Source organism: Pempheris klunzingeri, chromosome 16, assembly GCF_042242105.1.
Source record: "Pempheris klunzingeri isolate RE-2024b chromosome 16, fPemKlu1.hap1, whole genome shotgun sequence".
Taxonomy (NCBI): Eukaryota; Metazoa; Chordata; class Actinopteri; order Acropomatiformes; family Pempheridae; genus Pempheris; species Pempheris klunzingeri.
This window is the reverse complement of record NC_092027.1, coordinates 8,275,217-8,289,227: the sequence shown is the minus strand read 5'-3', so window position 1 is coordinate 8,289,227 and position 14,011 is coordinate 8,275,217. Positions and strand designations below refer to the sequence as shown.

Below are 14,011 nucleotides of genomic sequence, written 5' to 3'. Positions count from 1 at the left end.
TCTCCAGACTCGAACCCCCCAAGAGCCTTTTTCTTACAGCTTTCCTGAGAGGCCAGGGCAATCAAGCACTCTACCTTGTTAGGAGGTGTTAATTGGAGTTAGTCAGACTCCTCACTTTGTCAAGGAGTCTGACAACAGAATTAATTAGAATTCGAGTATGTAAATCAATTCAAATTGGGGTCCTTATGGGGGAGGATTTGAAGTATTTTCACTGAGGAAAAACAGGTGCTGAGCACATGAGCCAAGTATTTGTGTGAATATTATGACTTCTCTTTTCATGGATTTTATCTCCACTAATCCACTTTTGGAGAGGCCGTAGAGATACAGTATAAATAGAGGTGTTGAGCTGTACATTGCCCTTAGTTAGATGGTTGATGGACCATTTTTCATTAGCCTTTCATATTTTCTAAGTGCACATGCCTCACATGCAGTTGCATTACTTAGGTAAATGATAAAATGTGTGAAAACACCATGGCAACAACAGAAGGAATAGTAGGACTATGTGCTTTTGTGGGCTTTTCACCTAATTGTGTCTATGTTGTGAGTCATGTCATGTAAGACATGTAAATCTCATATTTAAATCACACTTTGGGCACTTGAATTGCGAGGCATGGTGTTGACTTGCAACACTTATTTGTAGCTTGAAAGGGATTGCTCAGCTCTTTTGTGCACACACACCATGGGCTCTGAGAATGTCACCTTTCTACCTCCAGAAGCAAGAAAACATGACAAAATGTACTTTTTCCTTTTCTTTTTAGCATTTTATTTAGATTTCCTAATATCTAAAACAAAATATACTGCAACACACATTTATCACACAAATAAAATAAAGAAGCTCAACCTCAGTATCCTCGTATCTGGTCAACTTAAATGAAGTACGAGAAATAGAAATGAACTTAAACATACGTGATAGGTGTGAAGTCTTCAAATAAATTCCCTCTCTTCGTGTACACCCATCTTTTACCCTTAATATTTGTCATACCATGCCCTTACCATTCTCTATTGTCATTTACTGTGTTTTTATTATTTGTATGCATGATACCTGATTATTAGTGTCTGCTTAAGGAAAGAATCTTATAAAAAGTGACACTAAACGCGCTGCATTGGTGGAGAATGATGATCGATTTAAAGCAGCTGAAGCGGATTCAGTCAAGCAATGTTGCTGGAAATTATTTCCCCAACTCATCTACAGTAAGTCTCAGGATGCTTACAGGAGAAATGTTGACTGATGTTACTTAAAAATACTTCATTTTGTTGAAATAAGATTAAACTGGCCGTATTTTATTACCTGTTGGAGAGTATCATATTATTCACATGCAGGGTAGATTGGCAACTTGTTGCCAGCAACCACTTGGGGGGTGGGGGGTTGTATATTTCAGAGACCGAAATGAATGCCCTCTATAACAAGCCATAAAAGTACAGTCAAGTTACAGGTCCTACTCCTCATAGTCACTGCATTGAAAGACATGTAGTTTTTTTTTTTAAATTAGAGATTTAACTGAAAATGGTATCATATCCAGTTATTTCAGCTCCTGCAGCAGCTATTGTGTGTATAGATTTCTATTGACCAGCAATCAGAGCAGATTATCTTGAGTCGAACTGCCACTGGTCTGTCCCAATTTCACATGGCCATAAAATATGAATAAAACATACTGAGAAAGACATTTGGACAATGCTTTGTGAAAAGCTGTTTTATTATCCATTTAATAACACCTCCATGAAGACATTCTGTACAAGTTACATCACATTCTAAAGTGCACGAATACTGTACAACAAAAATGACTTAAATACGCAGGGAGGTGGGGGGGATATCACATTTGTTAAAAAAAAAAAGAAAAAGAAAAAAAAAAAGATGTAAAAACAATTGAATAAAAAGGGACATGCTTTTTCAAAAACAACAATCACTATGCATGTTTCTGCTCAGGTATGTGAGAGGGGCTGGTCTGGGAAAATAACCTTGTGCAGCTTGCTTGGGGGGAACACTAAGCTTTGGCACCTTTAGAGAAAAGAGAAAAAAGACATTAACAAGAAATAGAGAGCACTCAATAAAGAAAAGAATCATTTAGCTTCAATAAATACAGTCTTAGGGGCTTGTGTAGAATGCATAATAACCCATGCCTTTTGGGTTGTCCTTGTTGTACTCCTCCGTGGTCAAGTCCTCACACTTGATGGTTGGGGAGTTTTCTGTGCTTGAGCCCCCAGGGGACATTCTGCGCCTCTTGCAAACCACGGAGTACACGCCAGAATCACCAGAGTCCACCGATTTCAGTGAGTGGGATGTCTCAATCCAGGTCGAGGCTGGCGGCGCGCTCTCCTCAGGCAGCTTGTCTTTCGTAACCCCCAGCTGGTCCTCCGGGAAGGCTGGGGGGCTTGGACGAGGGGACCAGGGCAGGCCCGTGGTCATCTTGCGCTGGTAAGAGCTTCTAGTGCCCCAGCCTGCAGCCATGGAGGCGAAGGCCGAGTCTGGGTAGTAGCTGAGGGCGTGGGACGTCTGCAGGGACAGGGGCTTGATGCCGTAGGACAGCAGGCTGCTGGTGGAATAGTCATTCTCGTAGGACAGATCCAGCTTGTTGGAGCCCGGCTGCTGCACTGGGGGGACGAACCAGCGCTGGGCAGACGCAGCGGCGCTGACGTCCTCACTCTGCGGGGAGAGAAGGCTGTTGGTCTGCGGAACTGCCCGCTCGCCGGTGTAGAAGCGGTTCTGAGGCAGGTTGTTGACGAACTGGTCCTGAAAGAAAGGCTGCATGGCGTAGCGAGCCCCGGGCACGATCTGGGTGGAGCGGGGCGAGTCTGTCGGGGATGGAGTCAACCTGTCGCTCTCTGGGGCCGTGTACATCCTGCGCAACAAGCAAAGACACCAAACATTTAAGTAAATAAATAACTATTACTTGCAAGAAAACATTCAGGGTCCAACACTTAAGATGCATCGAATAGAGGAAAAACAGATCAACCACACTGCTTGTGTGTAAAACACGTACGAGTCATAATTGTCCCGGAAGCCTTTTGCAAAAGGGTTGTGATCTATCTTCAGCTGTGTGATCTGAAAGTAGAAGAAGAAAAAAAAAGGGACGCTGCATAAATAATTTGCATCTTAAAAGGAAAGCAGCTGAAGTGTGACAAAAGAGCAATAACAGTGAGTGGTATATTTTTAATAAATAAAAAAAAAAACAATCAGACCAAAGATGTATTATTCAGATGCTTACATCTGTGTTCTGATAAGCAGTGACTGCTATAAACTGGTTCTCTGGGAAGGTGAAGGTCTGAGTTCTGGCCTCGTTGCTCATGTCCTCCACTCCGTCTTCTGTCACCTCCACGATGTGAAGTCGCGGTTGGTATTTGTGAAGCGACTGCAAGACGATCATCTGCAAGAGGAGAGATGTGCGATCAGCGCAAAGCTGCAGACTTCAAAACAGGCTCCATCAAAAGAGACACGGGTGCTGGTTACTCAGTGCACTTGACAGCTAGAATATTCAAATCAGTATTTTCACCAAATAGAATCAGAAACAATATGTCCAGCACTGGTCCACTTGTGAATTTGAGCGTGTCAGAAAATCAATATCTAACCTGTGTGTTGTTGTTGTTGGCCCCTTTATTGTTGGTCAGCTTCAACTTGCCAAAAGAGATTTCTTGCCTCATCCAGTGAGCACCAGTGTTTGGGGATTCAGGATGGACGTACATTTTGTTACCTAGAATTGAAATCAGTTAGTCAGTAACATGACAAGAGTGTTGTCTAAACATGCATGTAATAAAATCATATCCTTCTGTTTCATTTTTTATTTTATTGGATGATGATGCAGGTGAGCGTTTTATTTTGATAGTCTAAAGGTTAAATTAGGCCCACTGGTAGAATGACATTTAAATATGTTTTAATAAAAACTAGGAAGTGTAAACATTTATGTTTTGTTTTAAAACATGCTTCTCTTTCCTTATTTTCTCTCGCCATTAAATTATCAAAAAATAATTGATCATTTTTCATGCATTTAAAAAAGGTGCAAGTCTTTAGAGTATCAGCCCATTTAAGCGACATATTTAACAAACAATTTCACACTTTTGTTGGTCCCCCAGATGACTTGACACTTCAAATTACATTCCAGTGAACCACTTAAATTACTGCATCAAAACACTCGAAATCACAACCTGTCCGGTTTTTTTTTTGTTACAGTTTGAAGTAAAAACTGTCCTTATTCGCTTTACTCAGATTTAATGTTCACATCCTCAAGGATTAAATGTGACATTGCTGCATCATTTCTATCCACGTCTCATTAATTTCTTTCTTTCCGAGTCATTTTTTTCCAACCATTTCTAAACCCAAAATACAAACTTGCCAGAGCTTAATAAGTCTTGCTAATTCACCAACTCACCTTGCATATTATTGTCTGCTTTTCCACAAGTGACCCACTTTCCTCCCTGAAAGCGCCAGTGATTCGGGTCAGCCAAAACAACTTCTACAAAGACATTGTAATGGGCCGTGAGGTTGAGTCCAGTGATGTTGAAACTGAGGAATGGGAACATCCGTCTGGGAAAAAAAGGGAAAACAGGAATGATTTAACAGCTGTGCTCAGAAAGCAGGAAAAAAAAAAACAACTCTAAAACAAAACTTTGCCACTAGAGTGCCTTCACGTGTTGCGTTTAGCAGAATGCTTCACTAACAGGCTATTAAAACTGAAATAAATGCATAAATCAACAGTGGCATGTTTATCACGTTGTGTATTTGTGCTTTTACAATTTACCAGAGACGAAATGTTTGCAATTTAAAGCGCCGACCCCCTCAATTAATGCGCAAAAGAACACTTGGATCGTGTGCGTAAAATTTTGCTCCTGCGTAAAAGGTGGTTATGAGAATAATCTATACTTAGATAAATAAATAAAAAATGAGACCAAACGAGCCAATTGGAAATATAAAAACGAAAATAATTCTATATTCTGCACATGACTGTCGTGCACTCAAATTAGGCCTTTGGAGCCTCCGGCAGCGCATCTGCTTACCTGCCCTGTTTGGTGATGATCATCTCGGTCTGGTGCCGGTGGAATTTCAGCCACAGAGGCCGGTTGCACAGATAGACCTGCGCCCTGGCTCCGGCGGCAGAACCCGGCAGAGACATGGAGCCAATACCCGTCGCCGTCCCGGGATAGGAGGGGTACAAACAGCCCGGACCCTGGCTGAACTGGTACCCTCCGCTGCTAAACTGGCTCCTGCCGGTGCACACGGACGAGGAGGAGAAGCCTGTAGGCGGCAGGACGGATCCGTAATGAAGTGAAGACGGGTACCTGGAGCTGCTGGACCCGGTGTACACCGACCCGGTCTGTCCTGCATAGGGAAAGAGGGAACAGGGGCTTGCCATGTCGGAACTCGCCTGGGACGACGAGATGAAGTATCTGTCAGAGCCAAGTTCGTCTATGTTATAACGCCGACCGCTCGTCAACTCGTCCTCACCGAGCACCGGGGAGCCTTTCCTCCCATCGGGCCCAGTTTTAGTGAAAGTGTCCGCCTCTCCTTCGCCCAGCATCCCGTTTCCCACCCCGCTCAGATATTTCTTTGGAGCGCTGCTAGACTCTGATTCCGTCCGGTCGACTTCTTGATATTCAAGCTGCGATGATGGCCTGGGGCTGTTGTTGGCACTGTCCGACGAGGAAAGATTGTAAAAGGTCTTGGGTAAATTGATGCTGGCGCTGGGAAGGATGTTCTCTAACTGCATTGTTTAGATTGTTGCAATAAATAAGAAGAGTTTCAAGAGTCCAGAGAGTGAATCTCAGCCAAGGAGACGACACAACCACCTTCGCCCTGGTTGTTTGTGTCTCTGCGCGCCTCCCTCCCTTACGAATGATGGAAGGAGGTTAAACCTTCTCCTCACCTGCGGATTTTCAGATCAGATTATGGGCTGGACATGGGATGCTCAGTGGCTCTTATAAGATGTAGCTCTCCACACACCCAAGTGATTGTAAGCGATAGGGGAGGAGCTTTTGGAGGAGCATGCGGAGGCAGCAGCACTCTCCATAGCCAATGGTCGCACTACTCTAATTCAATTAGAAAGCGTCTGGTAGAAATAATATCAAGAGGACATTTTTCATGACTGTCGTTTAGTTTATTTTTACGCTCATTTCCCGGGTATAGACTTGACAGAAGCGTCCTCTCCAACACCTCAAATCCAAAATTTCACATAGTTTTGCAGTTGCTAGTGCGAATAAATTGTAGTAAAACGCGACTGAACATTTCTAAAGCTCAAACGACGAGCAGAATTTTTCCACATTTGACCTCAAAGACTAAGCAGATGGCCAAAATCAGTGGCACCAAAGCAGCCCGGCTTGCCCCACCGCGCACGCACAATCACGTCTAAACTTTGCAGCTTCGGCTTCAAGTCATCACGTCCAACACGAGAGCAAAATACACATTCAGATGTGGCTTGTCAGATTACTTCCACTCACTCAACCAAGAGGACTTATCCGGTAGGAAAAGCAAACACCGAGACCTTTCCCCCTGCAAACACTCCAACACGTTAAAGAAAGAAAGAAAGAAAAAAAAATCACATGTGCACCTTATTTCCTATAATTGGCCTCCGTCGCCTCTTCCACTTCCAGGTTTTCTGCCTTGGCTCCTATAATAACTATCGACAATCAAAATTGATCGAAAAGGTGTATCTGAAGTGAAAAAGGCTCGTTTTTTAATGTGTATACTCATTTTTTTATTTGTCTGTTCAAGGAAAAAAAAAAAAAGAAAGACTTTTATTCCAGACAAGCTTTTCCTCACATTTTTCTGAGGCTGTGTTACGACTACATTTCTGCTACTGGGGTTATATTTCAGAAACTATAAAAATAAAAAACAGAAATGTATAAGCTATGGTTTGTTTTTTTCCCACTATTTTATGTTTTCTTTTAATTGAACCTTTAAATGATTGTTTGAATATCAACTCACTGACACGCAACAAAAATATGTTTTATTAAAAGACTGTGAGAGATTACATTTAAACAATAAAAGGAAAAAAAAAAAAACGATTAGGACACATTTGGCCGATTCCTTAATTTATTTGATTTTATAATAAAAATATAAAACATTTTCAATTAAGCTTTGATTCTGTAGATTTGGAATATTTAATGCAGTTTCATAGGCTGCTTGATGAGGACGAGTTGTAGAAGCAGACGGAAAAGGTTCTTGTCTTTCAGTCTTTTTGCATTCGAAGTAACAATAAAAAAAATAGGTGAATTAACTTGTTTAAATGGTGCTAAATCTCTCTGAAATTCAAATGCAACAATACTGCACACGCCTGCATGCACATCGGCAAAGAGGGAAAAAAAGTGTAAGTAATATTATCACAATTGTTGGATAATAACTCTAAAACAAATTTTAAAAATATTGAAACACTGAATATTAAGTAATTTAGAATTGCCCATGTCTGTGTTTGGAGGTATGCACACCCACCCACACACACACACACACACACACACACACACACACACACACACACACTGAAAAAGCAAGTGGTAGAGATCGAACTCTCCCGAAACCAGAAATAATCAGGGAGACATGTCGCACCACAAACGTCGTTCACACTGTACCCAGGCCTGACTCTGATCTCTCAGCAGCGCTCTCTAGTGACTGATCAGGATAAGTGGGTAACTTTCCCACCGTTGGTTATATTTAAGTAACTTAACACTGTAAGAGAGCCGCATGCAGGCCGTCAACTCTCACTCTTTTCACTTGCGTCTCACTTTACATCATCCTCAACTGCAGTGAACTCAGCTTGTGCCTGTGTTCGCATCTGCGTGAAGGTGTGTGTGCGTGTCTCTGTGTGTGTGGGCAGTTTGTGCACGTGTGAGTCTTAAAGTAAGCTGGGAGGGGGGTGGGGGGTGGGGGGGGTGAGATGAATTTGGGAGAATGGGGATACAAATCTGTGAAAAGCTGAGGGAGAGCCTCGGCTGGAGGCAGATTGGTTCGTGTCATAAATGGGACAGTAAAGCTGGCTATTGGGCCATCAGGGGACCAGAGCTACATGCATACAGCACACAATCTGTCAATCAAGACCCAGACCCTTCCCAGACTGCTGCTTGGAGATAAAAAAAAAAAGAAAAACACCAAACATTTGACAATTGAGATCAAGATTTTTTGAATGACTCAAAAGCAGTTCTATTATTTATTTTGACCTGTCTCTCAACAGAGAATCTCACTTATCTGCAGCATAACAAAATTCTGATTTTCACCAATCGCCTCCCTGTGTCTGCTCTCTGTAACAAATGCAGAATTCCTCAGGGAAAGTTGTAAAATGATGCCATCGCAGCAGCTTTGGGGTTTTGTGAAATAGGGTTACTCTAAGTCATTAATTCCATTTTAGCAAGATCTGAAGGAACTACTGTTGTGAATGCCAATTTTCCATGAATCCCAAATGCTTTTATGTGAATATGGTTGGATACAAAAGGAAAAAAATCAACAAGCGCTGAAAACATGTATTATGGCGATTATCATGGGCCTGTGAATTTCATCTAGGATGGAACATGTGTCAATCTCTGTTTATGTCCTTTTGCTTGCTGTCCTTCTTTCATACACACAAACACACAGCAGAGATGCTGCTCTCTTGACTCAGTGTTGCTGCAGGCTGCCATTCTATAGTTAGAGGGTAAATCTATAGTTCAAAGGACGCTGCATTTGGATTAGAAGAAGGAGACTAGCATTTCACACCTGAGCTGTCAACACCTCATTAGTGCAATCCTGCCATGTACCTTTTCTTATTTAATGGGGCCTTGCATGATCAGCAAATTACCGATAAATGATGTTAAGGGAAGAATTGTCTTTGAGGAAAAAACGGCTTCTGTGCCACCTGCACAGGCACAGCCTCTGTGATCCTCTACAGTCAAGTGATATTTTCTTTGCATGGATTATTTCACAGCTGATCATTTTACTTTACGGCTATGTTTCACAGATGATTACAAGCCTGTTGAGAGAAAATCTTGGCAAAACAAACTCACTGCTGCTGCTTTAATGGCCATGGCCTAAAGCACGTTGGTTGTTCAAAATGACCCCAAAGACTCAGTTGCCATTTGAAAGGTAGAAAACAAAATAAATGTGATTTACAGGCCACCAATAAATAAACTAATTCCAAATGAGGTGGATGTTTAGGTCCTACTCATAAAGGAGCTCCCACTTGTGACCTGTCAGCATGTTTCTTGACCACCTATAAAAGTCCAAGTGTGTCTGCGATGACCCTCTTTGGCCCCGGGCCAGGGCCCGCACGACAGGGGAAGGGAAGTCCTACCATATTGTTGTCAGAGTAGATCATCAACAGAGCACATGAAAGGAATACATTCCAGGTTTTATGGGCCAAGGTGGCTGCTGAAGCCTTTGCTCTGGAGTGAATTCATGTACCCCATTGCAAGGATTAATAACGCAAGTCTCATTAGAGATCCTCGCCACCGAGACCCCTGGAGGGAGGGGTGCTGGGAAAAGAACCGAGTGCAATGTGCACCATGTCAGCGCCGCGCTCCTCCGCAAATCATCATCCTCAAGAACATTTTTATTGGAAAGAATTTATTTCACAAGTTTATCAAAGATGTCCCTCAGTATATTTTCCAGTGTGTGGGGATTGCTAACATTTAATCAAAGCAGTAGTGTTTCCACAAGGAAAGCTTATGTTACAGACATGCTGCTGTCTTCAAAGATGCGAAGGTGACAGCTTTCATGAATTTCCATTTGGGTACACATTGCTTTCATCAATTACTTTCTCTTTTTCTTATTTCCTTGTCTCCACCATTGGCTTCTTGATTTAAACAGCTCAGGGTTTCCTTCCTCTAGACTGGACAACATGTATTTGTATTAAACAAGAGCTTCATTTTTTTTTTTTTAGCACTGTGCATTTTTTTCTCCATACACGCAAAGAACAATAGAATATGTAAAGTATATTCATGTTTGATGCCATGTATTTCAGATGTCAATCCTGCAGAGCAAATTATCATGAAATGGGAATCTTCCCCATCTGCAACCAGTCAGTGAGTGAGACCCGCGGGAGTTCTCTCTCTATATGCAGCACGTTTGAATTCCTCAAAATACATTATAATACGCCAGATTGCATAAAACCATCGGATGCTACTTTGCGTCATATCAACAGATAAGTCTCAATGTCAGCATGTTGCTGCATGCATGCATGTGTGTGTCTGGCCCGTGGAAGGAGCGGTGGATTATTCCAGAAATGTATCTGGGGATATGTGAGCCCAATGGTTTTGTGATGCTCAGGTTTTCAGGGGGAAATGATAATCCACTGTGTTAAGACAAATCTAAGAAAAATAAGGTGTACCGACTGCATTCAGGGAAATGGGATTGAAGCTGCACTCACTGTATTTCATTCCCCAAGGCATGATAACATGATTTTTGGATTACTGCATTATAGAAAGTGTCACCCAGGGCCTTTGGGGAAAGGAGCAGGTACACAGTATGGAAGCAGGGTGAGTTTCAGGTGTCTGTGCACTTCTTTTCTGACTTTTTATCCTTTCCCACAAATAGATTATCATCAGGCACTGTCACGCTTATAGCAGTTTTGAAGTCTCCAAGACTAATGCTTTCCAGATGTTGAGAAAATGAGGAATAAATCGTCATAATCTCTGTTAAATCTTTCAGTTTTTTCAATGCTACCAAAGTAATTACGAGGAGCAGGTAGTAAACTATATATGTATATTTTTTTCCTTCGGATTGGGTGAGCAGATCATTGAATTGATTTTGACACATCCACCCTTTTACTTTCACTCACTGTGTCGTCATGGGCAGAACATGATGCAGATGAAGCCAAAAGTGAATGGTAGTCCGATGGCCTGAGTCTCACCCTCATCCCCATTTTAGCGTCAACCTTTGATGACCCACTTCTTCCAGCCCATCCTCATGAAACACTGGAGGAATTGACATAAGGGACCAAAGCAAAATAGCAGGTGCTAAAAGTTTGACAGCGTAGACTGTATATACATGTTCCCTGGAACGTGAGGTGTAAGGGAGGGTGGTGGAGTTGTATCGACTCCGCATTAAGCCTCCAAGGTAACATGCCTCTCTAACAGGCTTGGCTTAGGAGAGTTGGGGTGAGCTGGGGTGGGGAGGGAGGGGTGGTCCCACACTTGAACTCGTCAACCAGCCCGCCGCAGTCACCGAGACACAGCAACCCAACCCAGCTCACCCCTAGTTCTCTGTCCTTTCCCATAGCACTATTATTGCCAAACAAGCTGGGCTTTTATCACATCGCTAACCCTGACTCAGAAACTGCATTTCGGGAGGACCCTTTATTTTTTTCTTCTCTTGCCTTTTTTTTGGACAGGGAACACTAGGAGATTTACACCACAGGAGTATTCTGCTGCTGCTCCTGCCTCAATGTGGTTAAATCAGTGAGTCAGAAGTGAGAATGTAGAGTTTTAACACTTCTCTCCTGGTATGAAAGCTTCTAGAGCGACACAGAGGAAAGCCCTAACTGACTTACTGTCTACCAGCCAGAGGCATATGCTAGTGGGAGGGAGGTTAGGTAGACATGATTAATGGTTTAAGGTTGACCCCCCGGTGAAACAGGGATGTTGCCTTGGCATCTTCAGTCTCCTCTGGGGAGTAGGGGCTGCATTCACAGTGCTAGGAGGCCCTCAGATGCCCCTCTCTGTCATCATCGTTGCTCCCTTTAAGGGCTTATTTATATGAATACTGGACACATTTAAGTCTCTATTATCATCCCCTTTTATTGCTTTGTGCAATTAGGTATTAAACTAGATGATGAAATGCCAAATTTTTCACTGAAAAGGCTCCTATTTTTGCTCTGGAGAAATGCATCCAGCAGCCATTAGATATAATTAGAGACCACAGAATGCTTTTGTATTAAAACATTTGCAGCCATTTGGCAGCTGTATAATTTAGATGTACTGGATCATGCCATGCACATACATGAAAACACACAGACGTGCACGTGCATGCTCACACACAATTATATACGCTTGCCGGCGTGTATACACACACGCTCATATATGCACACACAGAGGGACCTTAGTGCAGCGGACACCTTCAATATTGAACCCAGACCCAGGCCTGGTCTCTGTATTTACATGTAAATGGTCTACAACAATCTGCGCCCCCTTTCGTCTGCTCTGTCCCTCCAGCCGTCTGGGCCTGGGGAAGAGAGCTGCTAGTCAGATGGGGGGACCACATCAGATGGGCTCCCGTGGTTATGGAGCCAAACGCTCCAAAGGGAGAAGGAAGAGGCTGCCTTCCTGGCAGCCACTGAAACAGCAGGGACTCCCACATATCATGGAAGTGGTCCATGGTTTGGTCTCCTTCTCTGACTGAAGAGCAGGGGAGGGATGTAAAGGACGAAGCGAAAGGCCTTCCCGTCTGAAGACTGAGACCAAAGCAGACGTCATTTACGTTCAAGGGAAGGCCCACTCATGTGGTTTGCCAATAAATAACATGGGACAGTTTAGTCAAGCTTTCTAGAAGAGGGCTGAGAACCTGGCCTCTTCCTTGTGGGTAGAGGTGTCATATTTGACAAGTGTATATGTGGATGTGGAGGGGTGGGTGTCAATGATAAGAAATTACGAACAGCAGTGAGCATGCATATCCAAGTCTCATGGTGGAGGAAGGAGCCTGCCTGTATTTGTTCCTTATGATCGTCTGTCGAGTGTTTGTGTGTCCTTCTGTGCTGGCGGGTCAGATATGGTGGAGGTCTAGACACATGGACCAAACATTCTGTCTCATGGGGGAGCGCTTGTTTCGAGGTTCATCTGATGGTTGTGGACCTTGATAGAACAGACCAGATGAGACAGGCTGGACCCATACACAGTGCTAATGGTCCAGACTTCATTTAGAAAATCTGGTGTATGATGAACTATTGAAGCCACAAGAAATGTATGAGTTTTAGCTGGTCTTTTTTTCATGTATGTATCCACACAGTATGAAATGGATAATGTTTTAGCGTCTGAAGGAGTTGGATAACTTATAATCAAAAATTAATAAGCAATGTGTTATTTACTTGGTTTGGAAATATTTGATGATTCAACTCATGGCCCAGTCAGAGAGAGAGGGGGCATGCCTTGGTTTTCAGGCAACAGAAAGCAGATGCTCACAATGATTTATGGAAATTGATATTGTCATTTAAGTCCAGTGTGTTACACTATTATTTGATAAACTGGTGGTGAGCTTCATATTGAAGGTATTGCTTGACATTTTGGAAAATGTGCTGAGAGTTTGATGAGAACATTAATACCCATTACATGCCTGTACCGTATCTGGCTACCTTAGCTTAGTATAAAGTCTGGAAACAGGGGAAAACAGCTAGCTTGGCTCTGTTCAGTGGTAACACAATCAGCCTACCAGCACCCCTAAAGCTCACTATTTAAGCGTGCAAATCACAATATGTTGTTATATGGGGAATTCTGTGCCAGACAAGCAACCAGGGTAAACTCCAGGGTAAAGTTACTGCTCTCAGACAACAAATAGTCCAGCATAACCATAAAATTCTTGTTTTTGAAATTTTGGTTATACAAGCGATATAATGAAGTAATTTGTTAGCTTCAAGGTGCTTTTGACTGATTATATCACCTGTGACAAAGCCACCTGTTTCCCCTTGCTTCCACTTGTGCTAAGCTAAGCTAATTGACTGCTCTGCTGGCTCCAAATACATATTTACCATGCAGACATGAGACATGAGTCCCCACAACAGTGCAAGGAAAGACCTGATTAGGTGCTGAAAACCAGTAACTGTCCTTCACAGCTCTGATGGATACACTGAGGGGATCCCCAACGATGGCCACCTTGCAGTTCAAACCATACCAGCCTAATACCTTCCACCCCGGTTAAAGAATGTCCCCCACCTCCTCACCAGCACAACGAGCGATCACACCTTTAGTGCCGAGGCAGACATAAGGGGAGCCCCAGGCTGATGTGGTCTTCGTATAGCTGTGTGATTGTGCATGTGTGTGGGTCTTTATGTGTTTTTGCAGAATGCCTGTGTGTGTGTACGTGGATAGCTGTGTGGGGGACAATGCAACACGTTAAACCAATGTGGGAGGTGTG

The 14,011-nt window shown here is 43.0% G+C and overlaps 1 protein-coding gene across 2 annotated transcripts; it reads right to left on the bottom strand.

Moving 5' to 3' along the window:
• Window positions 1-1,763: 1,763 nt before the first annotated feature.
• On the bottom strand, window positions 1,764-5,711 carry eomesa (eomesodermin homolog a). Of its 2 annotated transcripts, XM_070846532.1 has the most exons (7): window positions 4,987-5,507; window positions 4,362-4,516; window positions 3,565-3,686; window positions 3,204-3,362; window positions 2,979-3,040; window positions 2,119-2,837; window positions 1,764-1,996 (listed from the first exon to the last, which is right to left on the bottom strand). In XM_070846532.1, the coding sequence occupies exons 1-7, from the start codon at window positions 5,505-5,507 to the stop codon at window positions 1,983-1,985; spliced, it is 1,752 nt and encodes a 583-aa protein (XP_070702633.1). In that variant the 3' UTR covers window positions 1,764-1,982. The 2 variants fall into 2 exon arrangements, with proteins under 2 accessions (XP_070702633.1, XP_070702634.1); XM_070846533.1 differs by having other exon boundaries at window positions 1,764-2,837; window positions 4,987-5,711.
• Between the last annotated feature and the right edge of the window lie 8,300 nt (window positions 5,712-14,011).